We start from the raw sequence: 20,216 nt of genomic DNA on the forward strand, positions 1-20,216 counted from the left end.
TTAACACATGTAGGGCCGAACCTTCAAGGAGGAAGGGAGAATTTTGGCGGTTTTCGCGTTCTGATGTAATTCGACGCGAAAATGACGAACCGGCACTTGAATTGACCTCTTGACAACCTAATGAGGCGTAACAAAATGAGAAATAAAATTTAGAAAAATAAAATTGGAATTAAGCCTAGGATGGCCGAACCTACCATGTGTGGGTGAGGTGATTTCATGATTTTGACGTTTTGACATTATTTGACGCGTACTGATGGTTGTACGTGATTGTATAGGTTGTCGTACGTCGACCTGAATCCCGAATCTTGAATCAGTGAGTTGCCCTTGGTCCGGGACCAAGTGGATTGAGGTAAGTAATTGGTTCAATGCATGTATAATTGTAAATTAGCATGTATTGGTTGAACTATAAGTGATTGGGAATGTCCTCTGTGTAGGCATTCCGCTGTGTACCAAGTTGTGGGATAAGCTGCTGCGGAGCTAGTGGTAAAACGAATTAAGGTAACCTCTTGGTACTGGGGCTTGTTCCCCTTTTCTGTTCCACCTTGCCAGTTGATGGCAACGGTAGGAAGTGTGTACGAGTAGTGTAGAACAGCATGAGCATGCATTAGCATTTATGAGGGTACTGTATGTACCAGATCACTGGCCAGTAGATAGTGTAGCCTTCGAGCAATGCGGACTTCCACTATTTAGGTCTCCGAGAGGGAGTTCCAGTTGACCGAGGGTCATGGTGTGTGATCCGGATAGGAGCACACTAGGAATGTCTCGGGTGTTATGGATGGAAAGGGTACCTTGGTCGTGGTTATTTGAACACACCTTGGGTGGACCATAGGCTTATATATGCCCAGGGCGTGCGTGGTATTGGTAGCTACCATCCCGCATCATCGTATTTTGTATCCCGATATTCCCCAGTTTCTCTAAATCCCTTGCTATATCCCGTTTTCAAAGTGGTTGTTTTATTTTGCTTATATGCATCGAAGTGAACCATTGGGCGGAGTTTTCTCCAGAACCTCTGGGTTACTGAGATATATTTGTATATCTCACCCCGTCTCGGGGCATTTATTTCAGGAGGTAGCAGTGGAGCCGGAGCAACGGGCAAGAGGCCCGCAGAGTGATTCAGTGGAGTTTAGCATTTTGCATTTTGCTGGCCATGTGGCCTAGGCTAGACTTAGGGCATGAACATCTCATTTGTATTTAGTAGGAGCTTCATTAGCATCTTGTTCATGTCATTTTGCCTAAGTCTAGTGGTCTTGCCATTTAGTTTATTTCACCATTTGTATTATGTTGTAATGTTGGAAGATAGTAATTAAGTTTCATTTGGAGTTGTAAGTTGTAAAGCAATATTGTAATCGTATCTTGATGCATGTCTATTTATGATGGAAGGGCCTTAGGCCTATTGTAGGTTATGATTATATGTATGATGATAATGTGCATGAAAATGGTGTTAGTGATTGCAACTAATTAAGAATGATTAAGATGAGCTATATGTCTAATAATTATAAACTGGATTGGGTTGTAAGTGCCCCAAGGCGTTGTTGGTCCTTGTGTGTGCCACCCATTGGGTTATTACTGTATTATTATGTGATTATTAGGTACATTTGAGACTTAAATGATCTTGTACAAATTTGGGATTATTGGAAAAACAAAGGAAACTCTGGCGAATTTTCGGTAGAATTGGCAGATTTTAGGCAAACTTCGGGAGGGTATATCTCCCTCCATAGAGGTCCAATAGGGACGTGCCATACGCCATTTTGAAGGTTGAAATGTCCTCTACCTTGTGTCAAAAATTGGGAAAAATCTGGGTTGGTCTTAGACCTGAAAAAAATGGAGGAACGCAGACTGCTCATGTGCCTACTGCACATGTGGCAGTTCTGGAACAGTTTTGGGAAATTAATTCCCGCTTCGTTTCTCAGTCAAATTAAGCGTATGATATATAAAATCGAAGATTGAGGTGTATAGTTTTTGGTGTAAACATTTGAGGGCAATTGGATTAGTGGACTCAGTTCAGTAATTCAGAGAGTGAGAGAGGTTTTGAGCTATTTTGGGGTTGGTTGGCTGTTTAGCTTGTCCAACTTCAAACGGTGATAACCGGAGCAAATGAGATCCGATTAAAGCGTGTGATAGCTTATTAGAAAGGGAATTAAGTATGAAAAAAATACGTACCGAGGAGAAGATCTGGTTGTGAGCGATGTGTTCGCAAAAAATTAATTAGTGAACCATGTTCAAAGAGGTAAAAGCGTAAAATTGAGTAATAGGCTAAGTGGGTTTATGGGAACCCCTTAGTAACTTATAATAAGTAAAGTGAGTTGTAAAAAGTAGTTAAATAAATATTCCGCAAGAGTTTACAGTTACGGTCACAGCTTTTAATTATTACGCCTTTTATTTTTTTTAAATACTCGCGTAATAATCGAAAAAAGTTTACTCGCATTTTAATAATGAATTGCTGTGATTGTAACTGCACTTAATATCATATTAATGTTAACAATACCGGTACGTAACGGGCTGTTACAGGTATAAATTGCCATCATTAATTTCAGACCACGAGTAATAACCCAAAAGCTTATAACTTATGAATGTTTTATAAAATAAAATCCTTCTTCCTTAGAAATTTAGAATATTTATTTAATTATTTCCTTTATTAATACAGAATTTTCAAATTGATTTTTGAGTTTAAATCACAAATCAAATCTTTATTTTGTTTTCCTTATTAATAATAATTTTTTTTAATTTAAATCACACCAGTTTTTTTTATAAAAAAAATAAAAATAAAATTATTATTTTTTAATTTAAATCAAAAATCAAATGTTTATTTATTTATTTTTATATTAAATCACAAACCCAGAATTCAGAGGCTTCTGGGTTTAACCGCTCTTATAGTACCATTCTTGCAAATTTAAATTGTGTTTGTGAGAATAAAATATGTCAAATGAGATGTCATTGCGTAGATCTCGAAAAGTTATGTGGAATAAAAAAAAAGAATTACCTGATTTGGATAACCGAGTCAAAAGTCATGGCCTTCAGAATTACCTGATTTGGATACCATTTGTTAAAGAAAAAAGAACGATTGGCTCTTGGCAGATGATTATTCATCTGCTTCTCACGTTCCATGAATAGTCAGCACATTGAGAAATATCTCGATCGACATTTAGGGAATCACTTTGATTCTATCTTTGTTTGTTTCGTTTGAAGAAAGGAAGGATCTTCAAAAATAAAAACTGGCGATAATAACATAGATATAACCTTATTTTCATTCTATTTTCTCTTTTTAAAATATTGCCAAAATCGTAAACATAAAAATATTTTACCATTTCCCTCATAAAATTTTAAAATTAAAATCCAGAAAAAATATTTTTACAATTTTTAATAAAAACAAAAATCGAAATAAATGAGACTGCCCTGCTCCAACAATCTCGAGGGGCATACCCTCTACCTGACCACATAATTCCAATTCATAATCATACAAATTCCATGGAAACCAAAAAAAGGCAAAAACAATCAATCATTGCAAACAAAGAAAAACTAGACTTTGGTGATCTTCCAAAACATGGCACAAGACTGGGAGCATGGAGAACTTCTGAACTCAGAAGCACTTCCAGCGAACGATAGCTGGACCAGATTCTTCATATTCACCCTTGGAGATCCACTTCTGCATTGAAGAAAACAAATCAAAGAAGGCAATGACTTCCATATATTGATCCATCCTACATTCCTACGGATTACTAAACACTTGGCCAAAACATATGAAAAATTCTCGAGAAAAGCAATGGCACAAACCTGTTGAAAGGCGCTAAGTGATGCCAAGACAGACCCACCAATCCAGACACTGTGTTTCCTCTCAGGATGAGCCACCACCTTGATTTTCACGCCGCTGGGAGCAAGAGCAGTTATTTCCTTGCTCATTCGATCAGCAATGCCAGGAAACATAGTGGACCCACCACTAAGCACAATATTTCCATATAGACTCCTCCTAAAATAAATATCACTTTTCATGATGGAGTTGTATGTGATTTCATGGACTCCAGTAGCTTTAATACCAATTAGAGAAGGCTGGAAGAGAACTTCTGGGCAACGAAATCTCTCAGACCCTATTGTAATGACCTTTCCATCAGGTAATTCATAGCTTTTCTCCACAGCCAAACTACTCTTAGCAGTCTCCATTTCTTGTTCAAAATCAAGGGCCACAAAAGCTAATTTCTCCATCGCATCACGTACAATTTCCTGTTCAGCAGTGGTAGTGAAAGGGTATCCTCTCTCAGTTAGAATTTTCATTAAGTACTCCGTTAAATCTCGGCCAGTAAGGTCTAGCCTAAGGATAGCATCAAGGAGAACATAACCTTCATATATAGGCACTACCTAGCTCACACCGTCACCGGAATCAAGCACAATAGCTATTCATATAAACAATAGCTCAATACCAATCAGTGGCGGAATCAGGAATTCACTGGAGGGGGCCAACCCAGAAAATACCCGAATTTTCTTTTTTTTTTAATTAAAAGCATTAAAAAAAAATATATAACAGGAAAAGAAAAGAAAACTTCAACTTTTATTATATTGCCTCCATTCAATATATTTTGTTTGATTGAAAAGTGAAAGATATAGAAGAAGAATCAAATGAAGAGTGAGAGTTGGCTGATAAAGTATGAACCAATCCCTTATCAGCTTTCTCCCACCAACACCACCGTCCCTAATAAATGAGGCCTCACACGTAGCCATCCCTTAAACCGCAACTGCAGATAACTCATGACAGTATGTAAGAGGTTAGTAGCATCCCAGCCCCACTCTTTTTTAATTAAAACTGTTTAACAACCCATAGAGCACTCTTTATATATATATATAATTTTGTTTTCCTTCAAAAAAAATTAATGTGCCAGTCAAAACCCAGTTTTACTCCCCAAATTTCCAATTAATGTGCCACAATTAGGCTTAAAGAATGCTCATGTCCATCAAAACTTGACCATCCTACAGTGTTATCGTTTGTTAATTTGACCTAATCCAATCAAAGTCCCATGATCACAAAATAGTGAAAACAAAATCAAGTACAGAAACAAACCTGTTGTGTCTCCACCGGCAAACAGAGACAAAATAGCCTGAATTGCAATATACATGACAGGCACATTGAAGGTTTCAAACATAATTTGGGTCATCTTCTCTCTGTTGGCCTCGGGATTGAGTGGCGCCTCAGTAAGAAGAACTGGGTGTTGATCAGGGTCAACACGAAGCTCATTGTAAAATGTGTTATGCCAAATCTCTTCCATGTCATCCCAGTTGCTAACTATACCATGCTCTATGGGATAATTGATTTTGAGTATATAACTTCTTGACTGGGCTTCATCACCCACATAAGCATCCTTCTGACCCATCCTAACCCTAACACCCGTGTGAGTAGGTCGCCCAACAATACTAGGGAACACAGCCCTTGGGGCATCATCACCTGCAAAACCAGCCTGCAAGACAAGAAATAAGAATACACCAGCATATGCAAGGAATTACCCATAATAAAAACAAAACTATTGTCTTTCATAATAGCCAAGCACATGAAAACTTTGTTCCATAGCAAAACAAGCACCATCTGACTCTTCCATGAAGATAAAATATTTGATTGCTAATTAATATTAACCGAAGGAACTACCCATATTTCAATCATAATAAATTCACTAACCTTGGTAATTCCAGCTCCATTGTCAACAACAAGAGTTTGAATGTCCTTATCATCAGCCATCTTTTATAACCTGCTCAGCACAACAGTAAGGGAAAGAGAGACACAGTTCAAGTACTTCGTTCATAAAATCAAAACAAAATTTGAAAGCAAGTTAAGAAGTAGACCATTTAGAATTTTCATTCAGCAAACGGCAAAGCCATCCCAATATCCCAGAAATTGATGCAATAAAATAAATTAAAACAGAATAAAATAAAATAAATAATAAAATCTGAAAGATCATAAACATGCATGCAACACACCCAAGAACTCAAAATCAAAAGAAAAATTATTTAAACACAGAGATAAGCATATTAAACAATAGAAAATGAAATGAAAATGAAAATCAACCAAAAAATTCAAGGCGAAAGAGGCACCCTAGAAAACAGACCCAGATCAATAAGGTCATGTAAAAGATCAAAACTTTTTGGGTCCAGAAACACATCATCGGAGAAACAACAAATGATTGCGTTCCAGAAAACTTGCTACAAGATAATCCAACAATAAATCACAAGCGCGTAGCTGAGATTGAAACGCACCTTTTCTCACGAAACGCTAGCACGCTACGCAGGGTCTTACGAATAAAGAGCGAAGATGTTTAGTGTTTAATTTATAAGCTTTGTTGGTCCAAGGGGACTACTTGGCACACAAGGGTAACAACGTATGGTTTAAATAAAATTACATTAGGTGTTCCGCACATAGTTTAAGTTATAATTACAACTATTGGAATTGTTTTAATTACGGATTTGATTTTAAATATTAACGTTCACTAACGGAAAAAGGGAAAAAGTTTATCTGTACTTTAATTCAATTGTTGCGCCTAACGCCATACGTGATGTTAACAAACCGATTCTAGAACGGGGTGTTACAATATTCAAATTTTATAACATAAGTATAAAAAAAGTAATTTTTCATGTCAAATTTTATAACAGAAAAAAATTGATTTATAAATGACTTTTTTATTTTTAGTTAATAAAATAAAATTAAGACTAAAAAAAATTGTGTCGAAACGTTGACCACGTGTCGGAAAAAGTTGACTGTGTGTCGAAAAAATGTGTCGGAGAGTTGACTACGCGTCCCAAAATGTTGACTGCGTGTCGGACATGTGTCCGACACGCATTTTTTTGAAAAATGGCGTGTCCGGGTATCTGAGATGCTTACTGATAATAATATTATCCTTATGCTTCAAGTTTATAAGATTTCTCATTAAGAATACTTGGTTCACAACTATTTTTCTCTCATAGAGAGTTGCCAAGTTTTTTCAAAGTTCTTTAGCTGATGTCTTATTTGCAACATGATGAAAAACATTTATATCCAATCACTGCCTAATTACGCCAATTATTTTTCTATTCAATTTTTCTTATTTTGCATCTCACATATTTGTTGGTCACTTAACGTTACCTTCAACAAGTTTGTATTAGTATTTGTAGAATAAATAATCCTCTATCATAGACTTCCAAATCAACTAATTTGATCCATTGAGTTTAAGCATGGTGCTCAAGATGCCTTTCATTTCAATTTACACCACAAACACCCATATCACTTTGTTGGGCCAAACAAATAGATCAAAGCAAATTGAAGTAAACAACTCAAACATAATATCAAGAACAACATTACCAATAATTGGCACACAAGACTTTTGTAACGCCCGACCGCTTCAAAAATCAATGACTATTCCTACATACTAACACGAGACTTTTCAGTATGCTTTTTTCTCATTCGCACACTTCCTAGGAAAACTTTCCAGGAGGTCACCTATCCCAAAATTACTGAAAGTCAAACACACTTAGCTATAGAGTTCTTCCGTTCTGGGCTACCGAAAAGTAGATGCATTTTGTTAGTATAGGTAGTATCAATTAATATCTCCAACTGAGCAGTCTCATACCTGCACAGTCTTTAGAATCTCTCTCTTTCGGGTGTCGATTCGATTCATTCATGTATCTACCCGCTGGAAGCCTGTCAGGAGCCGCTCCTTGTCCGTGTCCTTTCACACCAGCGATCACTCCCCGCCCTCGTCAGCGCTCGGGATGTTATAACTTTTATTGTGGAAAACCCAATACGAGAGAAAAATCGTAAGACCTATTCATCCAAATTTATACTATTACGAAATAATAACAATGGATAAAAATACTTAATATTATCTCATTGTCTAACAATAGAGGAATCAAACAATATTATCTAAAATATGAAAATCAAGAGTGAAAGTAAGAAGAGAAACCGATAATGCTTCAGAAAAAGAAATACAAATCCGTCACTCTAGAAATATTTAAATCACAAAGTGACCATTGAACATGAACTACTAAATATCATAAACAATTTTTAGTAGTACATGGGATAAATATAACCCTATTAACATTCCCTATTACATCATTACAAAATTCTTCTCCCATGTTGGAGCACCTGCTCTTCTCTTTACACCTCTCATATCGTACTCCAATAAACTTTGTAGTAAAAGTGTTTTTTTTTATAAAAAAATAGCTTTTGGCTAAAAATAAGCCAATCCAAACGGGCCTAATTATGAGCTTTTATCTCTTAGAAAAAGTTTTTTTAAAAAAAGAAATGCATAAAAAATCATTTTTATAAAAACTCATCAAACGAGCCTTAATGATTCTCTCTTTTCTCTCGCTTTTTCTTTCTCTTTACGTGGCTTTTTTTCTTTTATTTTTTCTATTGTAAAATTAGGTTATTCAAATATAATGTCCATTGGCCATAAAAATAAGGGTTTATAATTGGAATGATAGTAACAGAGTAGCAGTAATGTTGAATATTCTGTCGGTGAAAAGTTAGTAATGCAACGTTCATGGACTTGTCTCTGTCTGGAGTCTCCCCCAACTTTGCACGGTTATGCGCTATATCTTAAAAGTTCACACCTATTTCGTTTGGTCAATGAGGTCAACTTACTTCTGAGCTAGATGGGTATGATGGAGATTAATTAGTATTAAGAAGGTTTGTGCATGAGGGATTAAAGTTGAAGTGCACGTGCATGACTATGAATCTATCTCATTCTCATGGCATTTTGTTGAAGAGGAATGGAAACATAGAGCGAGTGACATCATCTTTCATGGGTTTGTTTCTTCTTTGGTCACTCTTGTTGCTTCATTTGGTGCTTCAGGTTTCGGGCAACGCTGAAGGTGAGTGGTGAACTTTTGTTCTTACTCTTTGCGGTTTTAATTGTCACATACATTTCTGTTCCCATTAAATAGGTGCTGTTAATGAGAAGGGTTAAGAAAATACTCAAATTATGCCTTTTTTATTTTGTTCTATTTTCCTATTCTTGTTCTGTTTGTGGCCTTTCAGATTTATTTTAACTGGCTCATTTGTTTGAATGATAAATAAAACTGGGGGAATTAATAATAGGGGATTTTATGTTATTGGAGTGGCTTTCGAAAAATTTCACTCCAATTCTCTGCCTGTAATATTTTTGTTAATAGAATATGATAAGAGAATTGAATATTTTAATAATTTTCATGATGTGCTGGTGCTCTGTAACATTTATCAACGCATGAGTCAATGCATGAGCATACGTTTACTATTATCATTACATATCAACGTTTGCTGGTGCTCTGTAACATTTGCTCGGGTTGTTTGTTAATTGTAAATGGAAATTTTTTAAATTTTATGCTTGGGGAGCTCACCCTAAGGCCTAATTGTTGATTACAATACGTTTTGAGATTTGTTTTCTCACAAAGGATCGAAGCTGTCACAGTCACAACTCATATCTCATCCAAAAATCTAAAGCATTATATGTAGGATTTTATTTCTCACAATTGAATACCAAGAGAGTTTTCACTTCCCGAATTTCGCACAATTTTATGGAGCAACGTAAGTGTTGACACTTGTTTGATTCTTTACTCCGAATGATTTAATATTATGAGAATATTTGCAATTGCACCTGAATATTGCTTCTATGACAGTTGATGCCCTGATTGCATTGAAGAACAGTTTGAATGATCAGAACAGTTATCTTGGTAGCTGGGATGCCACCCTTCCCAATCCATGCACATGGTTTCATATTAAATGCAACCTCGATAATAGCGTGACCCGTGTGTAAGTTATTTATGTCATCTTTACCAGTAGTTTTATGAACTTTACTGCATTTAGTGAAAAATTAATTTGTGTTTGGATAGTGATCTTGGAAATTCAAACCTGATGGGACAACTGGTTCCACAGCTTGGTCAGCTCCCAAATTTGCAATACTTGTAAGTTGTGAAACAGATATGATATTTTTCGGTAAATTTGCCTCTTTTTTTGTGTGTGCATATTTTGCTTAACACTATTTCTTGATTGTTATTCAATTTTTGTTCTTTTTGTTGCTTTCTTTAAAGATGACCTTATAAACAGTAGTATTATATTTATTGGCCAGGCATCAAAATAAATTCTTTGTTCAATGCCTCAATGCTCCAAACTAATGTGAACTCAATTCCCTGATAGGAGAAGGGACTTAGGTCTCCTCTTAATATTGTATATTGTTTTTGAAAATATATTTTCTCACTTGCAACTCCCAAAACAAGATAGATAAGTTACTCTTCGTTGACAATATGTTTCTCATTTTTCATGAAGTTCTTGTTTGTTTGTCTGTCTTTCCTTCTGATAGAAAAAGTTGTGTTGTTTCCTTTGACCATTTTGGAAGTGGGCGGGGGGAACGGATTTAATTATGGTATTTACATGATTTCTTCTGTTTTTTGTTGAACAACGTTTTCATCAAGAAATCACTTGCTGCAAACATGATTCTAAAAGAAAATAACCTTCTCAGTCAGGGCTAGTATGCTTAACTTTGTAAAATAGGTGAATAAGGCAATTAAATTGACAAATCCCCATAACTCATCTACTTGGTTCATATCATAGAAATATTGGGGTATATTATTTATTTTTGTGATCCTAATATGGTATCAAATAAAAGATTTTCCCAATTGCATTATGTTTTGATTTTCCTTCTCAATCAAAATGTCAAAAATTGAAGGTTTTTTGCACTTCCTCTGTTGGTTGTAATAGAGAGTCTCAATCTAAGCAAGGGCTGTCCTCCTCACACATTTTCTTGTTGAACAATCAATTCTCTTGAGGAACAGCTGTGTTATCAACTTTTGGTGCCTTCCTAAGCTTTACATTAGCCAGTCTTCAGAGATAGTTTATAAATTGCTGAAGAAAAGATTACATATTGAATACTATACAAGCCTTCAATAGATATTTGTGTGGTTCAATTTTCACCATACCAATTACCAACTTCTATTAGATTTTGACCCTTTTCATAGCATTAATGCAAATTTGTTCTGTCATTTATTGTATAATTCGTTGGACATTAGTACTTGCTCAAATCTGATAATATTCTTTTCAATGACAGGGAACTTTACAGTAATAACATAACTGGGAATATACCAAACGAGCTTGGAAATTTGGCAAACTTGGTGAGCTTGGATCTTTACTCGAACAAGTTTACTGGTCCCATTCCTAACACACTGGCCAACCTTAAAAAGCTACGTTACCTGTATGTCATGCTCTCCTTTATCTCATATCTTTTATCTGCAAAACTTATTTAAATATGTTTCAATTTTGCTTCTTCATTTAGCTTTTAACCTCTATAATTTTTGCTTTCCCACATAAAACGGTGGCAGATTATGCAGCCTACAATATGACAATTTCAGTTCCAACAGACCTTGTATTATACTTCGAACATATGCCTAAGAAAAGAATCATTCTACCTAATTCCATGAAATAGATGACGATTGATGATAGTGCTCAGATTGGTCGGTCTAGTAAAACATATAACTGCAGACTATTTAGCTGTTGGTAGAGTTGAGTCACAAGTTTGGTGACAAATTTTTATGTGCAACTAATCATGGTGTTTTTTCTGCTTAAATATTTACGAAAGAAATGTTAAGTGTGTTTGTTACATGTGTATATTGACGAATTCATCCTCTCTATATATTAAAATGCAATAAAGTCAATGTAATAATTGTTCATGAGGACAAATGGACTGAGGGGGTGATGTTGGTCTAAAGGTACCATCGAAACCTTGGCTGCCTGCAAGTGCTTGATGTAACTTGTGTGTTATGTTCCTTAATTTACTTTTACCACAGCTAAACTTACTTTTATTTTATAATTAAGTAATCGTGATTCGCTCTGAGGTTCCATTCCCTCCCACTTTTTAATAATTAAGGCTTTGACTTGATTATATTATAATGGATTGAAGCTCTGCTTGTTTTCTTGGTTTTTTCCGTGCACATTTATTTTCATGGAAGGGAGTTTTAATGATTGTGTTAGGGGTGAGAGGAGGAGCATTTTGACCACCTTATACGTAAGTTTCCACAAGGGAATGACATCAGTCATGCCTGGATTTAGACATTTTTCAATTGTGGCCAATACACATTTCCATGTAGAACACTTTGTTTAATACCCTAGTCTGCTAATTTAAGTCAGCAAGAAGTTATTATAGCGCACACACTCACCGCACATGCTACTTGATAATTGTTTGCTATCATGTCTTGTTAATCTTCTCTGTCAATAGTTTTTTATCTGTGTAACATCTCGTTATGTACCGGTATTGTTAACATTAATATGATATTAAGCGCAGTTACAATCACAGCGATTCATTTACAAAAATGCGAGTAAATTTTTTCCGATTATTACGCGAGTATTTAAAACAATAAAAGGCGTAATAATTAAAAGTTGTGACCGTAACTGTAAACTCTTGCGGAATATTTATTTAACTACTTTATACAACTCACTTTACTTATTATAAGATACTAAGGGGTTCCCATAAACCCACTTAGCCTATTACTCAATTTTTACGCTTTTACCTCTTTGAACATGGTTCACTAATTAATTTTCTACGAATACATCTCTCACAACTATACCTTCTCCTCGGTATATATTTTTTTCTTACTTAATTCCCTTTCTAATAAGCTATCACACGCTTTAATCGGAGCTCATTAGCTCCGGTTATCACCATTTGAAGTTTGACAAGCAAAACAGCCAACCAACCCCAAAACAGCTCAAAACCACTCACACTTCTCGAATTACTGCACCCAATCCACTCATCCATTTGCTCTCAAATTTTTATCCTACAAACTAGACATCTCAAACTTCATTTTGGTGTATCACACGCTCAATTTGACTGAGAGACGAAGCAGAAATCAAATTCCCAAAAACTGGCCAGAACAGCCCCAGCATCTGAGGCCCCTGGACAGTCCTAACTCAATAAGTTCCACAGGGCTTCGTACAACCTAGAACTGGCTCATATTTTAACACCACATAGGGAACATCTCAATCTTCAAGATGGCGTATGGCATGTCCCTATCGAACATCTGTGGAGGGAGATATGCTCTCCCAAAGTTCACCTAAAATATGCCAATTCTACAGAAAATTCGCCAGAGTTTCCTTTGTTTTTCCTTAAATCCCCAAATTGTACAAGCTCACTAATGCCTCAAAGGTACCTAATAATCACATAATAATACAATAATAATCCAATGGGTAGCACACACAAGGACCAACAACGCCTTGGGGCACTTACAACCCAATCCAGTTTATAGTTATTACACAGTTTATACTATATAACTCACATTATAATCCTTGCTTGTTTCAATCACAAGGGTCCCATTTACATGTAGTTTCACAATATAAGCATATAATCATAACTCTAACATAGGCCTAAAATCCTTCCATCTTAGTACATCATGCATCTCTTTTACATTTACAACATATACTTAAATATTACAACTTACGACTTCAACCTCAAATTACCCTTTACAATATTACAACTTCAATTACAATTTAAACATAAGTTCAAATGATACAAACTACTAGACTTAGGCATGCCACAAGAACAAATATGCCAAATACTGAAAATGCTCCTCTATCACTCTGCGAGCCTCTTGACCGCTGCTCCAATGCCACTGGTACATCCTGAAATAAATGCCCCGAGACGGGGTGAGATATACGAATATATCTCAGTAACCCCGAGGTTCTGAAGAAAACTCTGCCCAATGGTTCACTTCGATAAATATAAGCAGAATAAAACAACCACTTTGAAAATGGGATATAGCAAGGGATTTAGAGAAACTGGGGAAATATCGGAATACAAAATACGACGATGCGGGATGGTAGCTACCAATACCACGCACGCCCTGGGCATATATAAGCCTATGGGTCCACCCAAGGTGTGATCAAATCACTACCACGAAGGTACCCATTCCATCGGGTCCACCCAAGGTGTGATCAAATCACTACCACCAAGGTACCCATTCCATCGGGTCCACCCAAGGTGTGGTCAAATCACTACCACCAAGGTACCCATTCCATCGGGTCCACCCAAGGTGTGATCAATCACTACCACCAAGGTACCCATTCCATCCATAACACCTGAGACATTCCTAGTGTGCTCCTATCCGGATCACACACTATGACCCTCGGTCAACTGGAACTCCCTCTTGGAGACCTATCCAGTGGAAGTCCGCACTGCCCGCAGGCAAAACTAGTCTACTGGTCAGAGACTCGGTACATAAGTACCCACTGTGATAATGCATGCATGCTCATGTTGTTCTACACTACTCATATACACTTCCTACCATTGCCATCAACTGGCAAGGTGGAACAGAAAAGAGGAACAAGCCCCAGTACCAAGAGGTTACCTTAAATATTCTTCTCACAAGCTCCGCAGCAGCTTATCCCTCAACTTGGTACACAACAGAATGCCTACACAGAGGACATTCCCAATCACTCATAGTTCAACCAATACATGCTAATTTACAATTATACATGCATTGAACCAATTACTTACCTCAATCCACTTGGTCCCGGACGAAGGGCAACTCACTGATTCAAGATTCGGGATTCAGGTCGACGTACGACAACCTATACAATCACGTACAGCCATCAGTACACGTCAAATAGCATCAAAGTGCAAAAATCACGAAATCACCTCACCCACACGTGGTAGGTTCGGCCATCCTAGGCTAAATTTAAATTTTATTTTTCTAAATTTTCCTTTTCATTTTATTACGCCTCAATAGGTTGTCAAGAGGCCAATTCAAGTGTCGGTTCGTCATTTTCGCGTCGAATTACATCAGAACGCGAAAACTGCACAATTTCTCCCTTCCTCCTTGAAGGTTCGGCCATCCATGTGTTAATTGGAGATTTATTTTTCTAAATTTTCTTTCTCATTTTAGTACCCATCCTTGTGTTGCCATAAGGCCATTTCAACTGTCGTTTCAACGTTTTACGTATTTTAAGCATCGTTTCGCTAAATAGTTCATTCTAGGTTCATTTAGGTCCCTAAACACAATCCATTTTTTCCCATTGATTCAAACACTTTCCAACCACCTCACAACCCATCTAGTCACCATATAATCACACAACATATCATTCAAATTATTTTTCACATCAATTCCTCCATTTTCATAACATAACCGATTTACACCATTTCTCACATCCAAGGACTTCCATCAATTCTTACAACTCCCCACCTCAACCAATTACATTATATCATTATTCAATCATACAACAACTCATTATTAACATCACAACACATTTTTCCAAAATTCCATGTCATGACCACCAAAAAATCCTAAGTTAAATTCATCAATTTTCACTAATAAATTTCATCGCATTTCTAGCTCTAATACATCATTCTAAGACATTATCCTCTAATACACATTTTCCAATTGAGCTCCCTAACACAACACATCATCAAATCAAGTTTTAGGTTTCCAAAAATTCAATCACAATTAAACCATGTAAATGGGATGGAAACATACTCACAACAAAGGCTAGAAGCTAACCCAAGACTCCTCCAAGCAATGGAAGATCAAAAAGCTCCATGGACAACCATTTTTTCTCCAAAATTTCGTGGCTGTAAATGGACAATATCTCCCCAAATACACAGTTTCAAGGCTTAAGAATGGTACCAATGTGTTTAGAAGGTTGTTTCCAACAAATTTCAACACAAAAATCACTTGATTTGGTTAAGAAATGATCAAGTTATGGTGAAAAGAAAATTTGAAGTGAAATGGCTCTTGGAAGGGGAAGGGCTGCGGGTTTGCAAGGAAGGAGGGAGAGAGAAGGTGATGATGAATAGTGGTGATGAGGTGGGTCCCACGCCACCTCACGCGATTTCAAACTCATTTGAATTTCCCTCCGATTCCACTAAACATCCATAAATTCAAAACCTATTTAGAAACTCTGATATTTAACATTAACTATTCTCCTTTAATTATACTTAATCAGATGAATCCAGGGTTTTCCGGTCGTTCGGAGAAAACACTGTTTTAAGCTGTTGCGCGCGCGATTGGCACGCTTCCCCAAACTGACTTAATTCCATCAAATATTATCAGAAATCATATTTCCTAGTTCTATAGACCATTTATAAATCATATTTGAAACCTAGAGCTCAAAACTCAACTGGCACATTTTACGGTGCAATCGTATTGCGGTATTTTTACCTGCGAAAAACACTATTCACTGATTTTTCTGAAACTTGCCTGTCCACTCAATTTTTCGTTCTGAATCCATTTCCAGGGTTATTTTTACCATACGTGACCTTCTACTCAATTTTCATCTTCCTAGGGTTGTGTGCATGGCTAATTACAATTTTGCCCTTTCTTTGTATTTTGGCCTATTCTTCAGGATTTTCACTAATCCTTCACTTAATTATTCACTTAATGTATTAATTACTTAATTTAGAATTGTGAGGTGTTATAATCTGCAACCTAATTGACTTTGCTCCCTGAACTAGGCGTCTCAACAATAACAGCTTGACCAGAAACATTCCTATGTCTTTGACCAATGTTATTACCCTCCAAATCCTGTGAGTTTCACTCATATATTTAGATTTTTCATGAACTACTTTAAATGCAGATACCTTTTTTAGATTTTTCATGAGCTATTCCAAATGTAGATACATTGTTATAATGATATGTTTTTATTTTTATGCATAACCTGACACCATGGTCATTGTGGAATATAGTGATTTAGCAAACAACAACTTATCAGGAGATATCCTAGCCAATGGTTCATTTTCAATGTTTACTCCTGTCAGGTTGGTGACTTGGTGCAAATGAAATTGTTTATATCATTATGATAAAATCTTGGGAGAACCACACCACAAAAGCTAGCCATTGTAGTGGGAGAACCCAAGCCCATATAAACCCTACATCAGAATCTTATACTTATAACTTGGGACTCAAGTCCCATAACATGCAATTGGGTCCTAACACATTACTATTATTATTATTGAGGGATGAGAATGAGATACCAAAATTTTGCTAATGTTGTGTTCCCCTTTACAGTTTTAACAATAATCCACTCTTGAAGAACAAATCCCTTCTAGCTCCGCCACTTGTTCCACCACAACAAACTACGTCAGGTTTGTTAATATTTGTTTTTTTGCTAGTAATGAATTAAATTTTTAAAGAATATTTAACCATAAAACAACTGAGAATGTAACTCTTAACATAACCCTCATGTGAGAGTCCACTAGGCTTGAAACATGAAAAATACAGGCTTACCACTAAAATTGAAAGCAAAATCAACCTTGTTATGAAACTGTAAGACTGAGGGCATAATCAAACTCGACACCACTAGGTTAACTAAAATTTGATACCATGTAAAAGAATCACTTGTCCTAAAATTTTATACCACTAAGGTAAGCAAAGGCAAAAAAATGGTGTTTTATAACTCGTAAAATTAATACTATGTAAAATGTTTTCAATTTTGCTAGTAGTTTGCTTTTGTTTCTGTGCAAGATGCAGGCACTCCTTTCCTTTCCTTACTAACAGTCTTTCATCCACCCTTTGCCTCCAAAGGGCAAGGAGAAATAGGCTACATAGGTTTTGTCCAAATGTTTATTCTGTAATTTTGGATGGTACCAGTGACTGAAACTTTTCATTCTTAAAATTTCAAGTTTATTGAAAAGGATGAACTAATTGTCATTGAGCAGTGATCTCTGATGGTACCTGTACCTGTAATTTGCTTTTGTTTCTGTACAAGCTGCAGCCACTCCATTCATTTCCTTACTAACAATCTTTCCTCCATCCTTTACCACCATAAGGCAAGGAGAAATGTAAGCCTCGATAATTAATAGGCTACATAGTTTTTCTCCAAATGTTTGTTCTGTGATTTTGTATGGCACCTATGACTCAACCTTTTCATTCTTAAAATTTCAAGTTTATTGAAAAGGATGGACTGATTGTCATTGAGCAGTGATCTCTGATGATGGAGATACCTTACGCATAGTTTCTTTCGCATGCTTAAATGTATAGCTTCTTTAGGTGGATGGTCAAATTCAAGAGAGGGAATTGATAATAGACTTATACTTTACCATTTAATTCTTTTAATCCATGTAGGTAGGAGTGCCACTGGGACTATTGCTAGAGGAGTTGTTGTGGGTGCTGTTCTGTTGTTTGCAGCCCCTGCAATTGCGCTTGCTTATTGGCTTAGAAGAAAGCCAAAGGATTATTTCATTGATGTTCCTGGTTAGTTGACTATCAGAAAAGATGGTATACATACTGATTAAAGCTGAATATGATAACCATTTGTGTGTCTTTTACTGGCCGCAGAGGAGGATCGTGAAGTTCACCTTGGTCAGCTTAAAAAGTTTTCACTGCGTGAACTGCAAGTTGCAACAGATAGCTTTAATAACAAAAACATTCTAGGTAGAGGTGGATTTGGAAAAGTTTATAAAGGACGCTTAGCAAATGGTTCTCTTGTTGCAGTAAAAAGACTTGAAGAGGAACGCACCCAAGGCGGGGAGCTACAATTTCAAACTGAAGTAAAAATGATCAGCATGGTTGTGCATCGAAATTTGCTTCGGCTGTGTGGTTTTTGCATGACCCCTACTGAGAGGTTACTTGTATTTCCTTTCATGGTTAATGGAAGTGTAGCATCTTGTTTACGAGGTACTAATGACCCTAACTGGTAAATCTTAGTTAGAGATTTAATTTAAGGATTTAAATGCCATAATTAGATTCAGTGAGCGATTTCGAGTATTTTGACTGTAATCATGACTATGTTATGAACAGTGCGTTCTGCCGGAGAATTTACAGTTTTGTGAATTAACCGGTAGAGCTTAAAATGAGCAAAATAATTTTAGGAACATAATTTGAAAATTCTGATGACAAATATGAGTTCAGAACGAAAAATTGTATAGTCTGGCACTTTCCGTGAAAATCTCGTGAATAGTGTTTCTACCGGGTATTTTGTACTGCTGTTTAAGCAACCGGTAGAGTCCAGAAATAAATAATTGATGAAATAAGAATAAGAAAGTCCAATATATGCCAAGCAAGTCAATATAGGCCCAAGAAAATGATAAGTTTATAAGTGTTAAGTTTCAGAATTAAATAAAGTACAGTTAGTGGTTCACAGTGCATTTCGTTAAAAACGGTGCAAAAACCATACTGTGAATTATGAATATTGTTCCTTAGGAAATAAAAATTAATTTAAATAACTTTAGAAAAATAAAAATATATCCGTAGCTTTAAGTTAAGTTTCCGGTAAATTTAAGTGAAATACGCGATAGAAAAACATCCGACAAAAGGGCCACATGTGCCTAAATAGCTTGGCCACTTAAATGAATCACTATTCATTGCAAAAATTTCTTCTTCTCTCTCTTGAAGGGCCGAGCTTCAGCCATGGAAAAGGGGGGGTTAGGGTTTTGCTTGTTTTGTTGATTTCTTCTTGAATTCTCAACCAAATCTTATGACCCACCACTTGAAATTGATTAGGAACCACTCAAGGAATCCATTGCACCTATCCATTTGAGCTATAGTTGAGTGTGTGAAGAGTTATTCCTCCTCTTATTTTCGGATTACTATTCATAGGAGGAGAAAAAGTGGGTTTTTGATGGAGCTTTGCTTGGAGGTTATTCTCTAGGCTTTGTACAAGTGATTAGAGGTAAGAAACCTTTATTTCTATGGTATTATTTTGTGATCTATGTTTTGAAAATTTGGAGCATGTTTTGAGTGGGAAATATTTGATGTTAGAAGGTGAAAATTATGATGGATTGTTGTTGTATAGGAATGATAGTGTTTAGTAAGCATTAATTTGTGATAAAAAAATTGAAAAGCCCTAGTGCACTTTTCCCCTAGGTTTCGGCCTTCATGGCTTATATAGGGTTCATCATGCAAATTTTTATTGTATGTTTGAAAAGGTAAAATATGTTGGAATGTAGTGTAAATGGATTAATTGGTGGAAATGCCAAAGTTAGAAAAAAATCCTACAAATACTTGCTCTATGTTGCGAACTATAGGATGTTTAGGGGTATATATATATATTGGTTACATTTTATTCTAATAAAATGGGTTGCATTTTAATATACCAATGGATGAGCTAAGAAGTGAAATGCTTTGACAAATGGTTGAAAAATACCTTGAGTCCCTAAGGGTACGCCCGCGACTTTTAAAGAAAAATAACATGATTTATGTGAAAAATTCTTAAGTAAATGCTTGATTAAATTAAAGAACGCCAACGGGTGTATAGAGGTCTAGACTTGTGTATTGGCATAGAATTGGCAAAAATATAAAGAAAGGAAAATAAG

General features: G+C 36.0%; 1 protein-coding gene and 1 pseudogene across 1 annotated transcript; one reads left to right on the forward strand and one right to left on the reverse strand.

Annotated features, from left to right (window-relative positions):
* Positions 1 to 3,312: 3,312 nt before the first annotated feature.
* On the reverse strand, positions 3,313 to 5,731 carry LOC133284335 (actin-104-like; annotated as a pseudogene).
* A 2,944-nt stretch (positions 5,732 to 8,675) lies between these two features.
* Positions 8,676 to 18,602, forward strand: LOC133284336 (BRASSINOSTEROID INSENSITIVE 1-associated receptor kinase 1-like). Its single transcript, XM_061481338.1, has 9 exons — positions 8,676 to 8,823; positions 9,607 to 9,739; positions 9,820 to 9,891; positions 11,031 to 11,174; positions 16,419 to 16,490; positions 16,650 to 16,721; positions 16,972 to 17,048; positions 18,028 to 18,156; positions 18,241 to 18,602. Exons 1-9 carry the CDS (start codon positions 8,676 to 8,678, stop codon positions 18,600 to 18,602), a joined length of 1,209 nt encoding a protein of 402 aa, XP_061337322.1.
* Positions 18,603 to 20,216: the final 1,614 nt, after the last annotated feature.

This window comes from Gastrolobium bilobum, unplaced genomic scaffold (genome assembly GCF_033153095.1).
Source record: "Gastrolobium bilobum isolate Gb01-03AN ecotype WA unplaced genomic scaffold, APGP_CSIRO_Gbil_v1 utg49130, whole genome shotgun sequence".
Lineage (NCBI taxonomy): Eukaryota > Viridiplantae > Streptophyta > Magnoliopsida > Fabales > Fabaceae > Gastrolobium > Gastrolobium bilobum.

Bases quoted from the DNA above. Each gene is read 5' to 3' on its own strand.
- LOC133284336 (XM_061481338.1), top strand. From the start codon at position 8,676: ATGACTATGAATCTATCTCATTCTCATGGCATTTTGTTGAAGAGGAAT. The intron at 11,175-16,418 runs GTATGTCATGCT...TCCCTGAACTAG, and splicing joins CTTAAAAAGCTACGTTACCT to GCGTCTCAACAATAACAGCT. The intron at 16,722-16,971 runs GTTGGTGACTTG...TCCCCTTTACAG, and splicing joins TCAATGTTTACTCCTGTCAG to TTTTAACAATAATCCACTCT.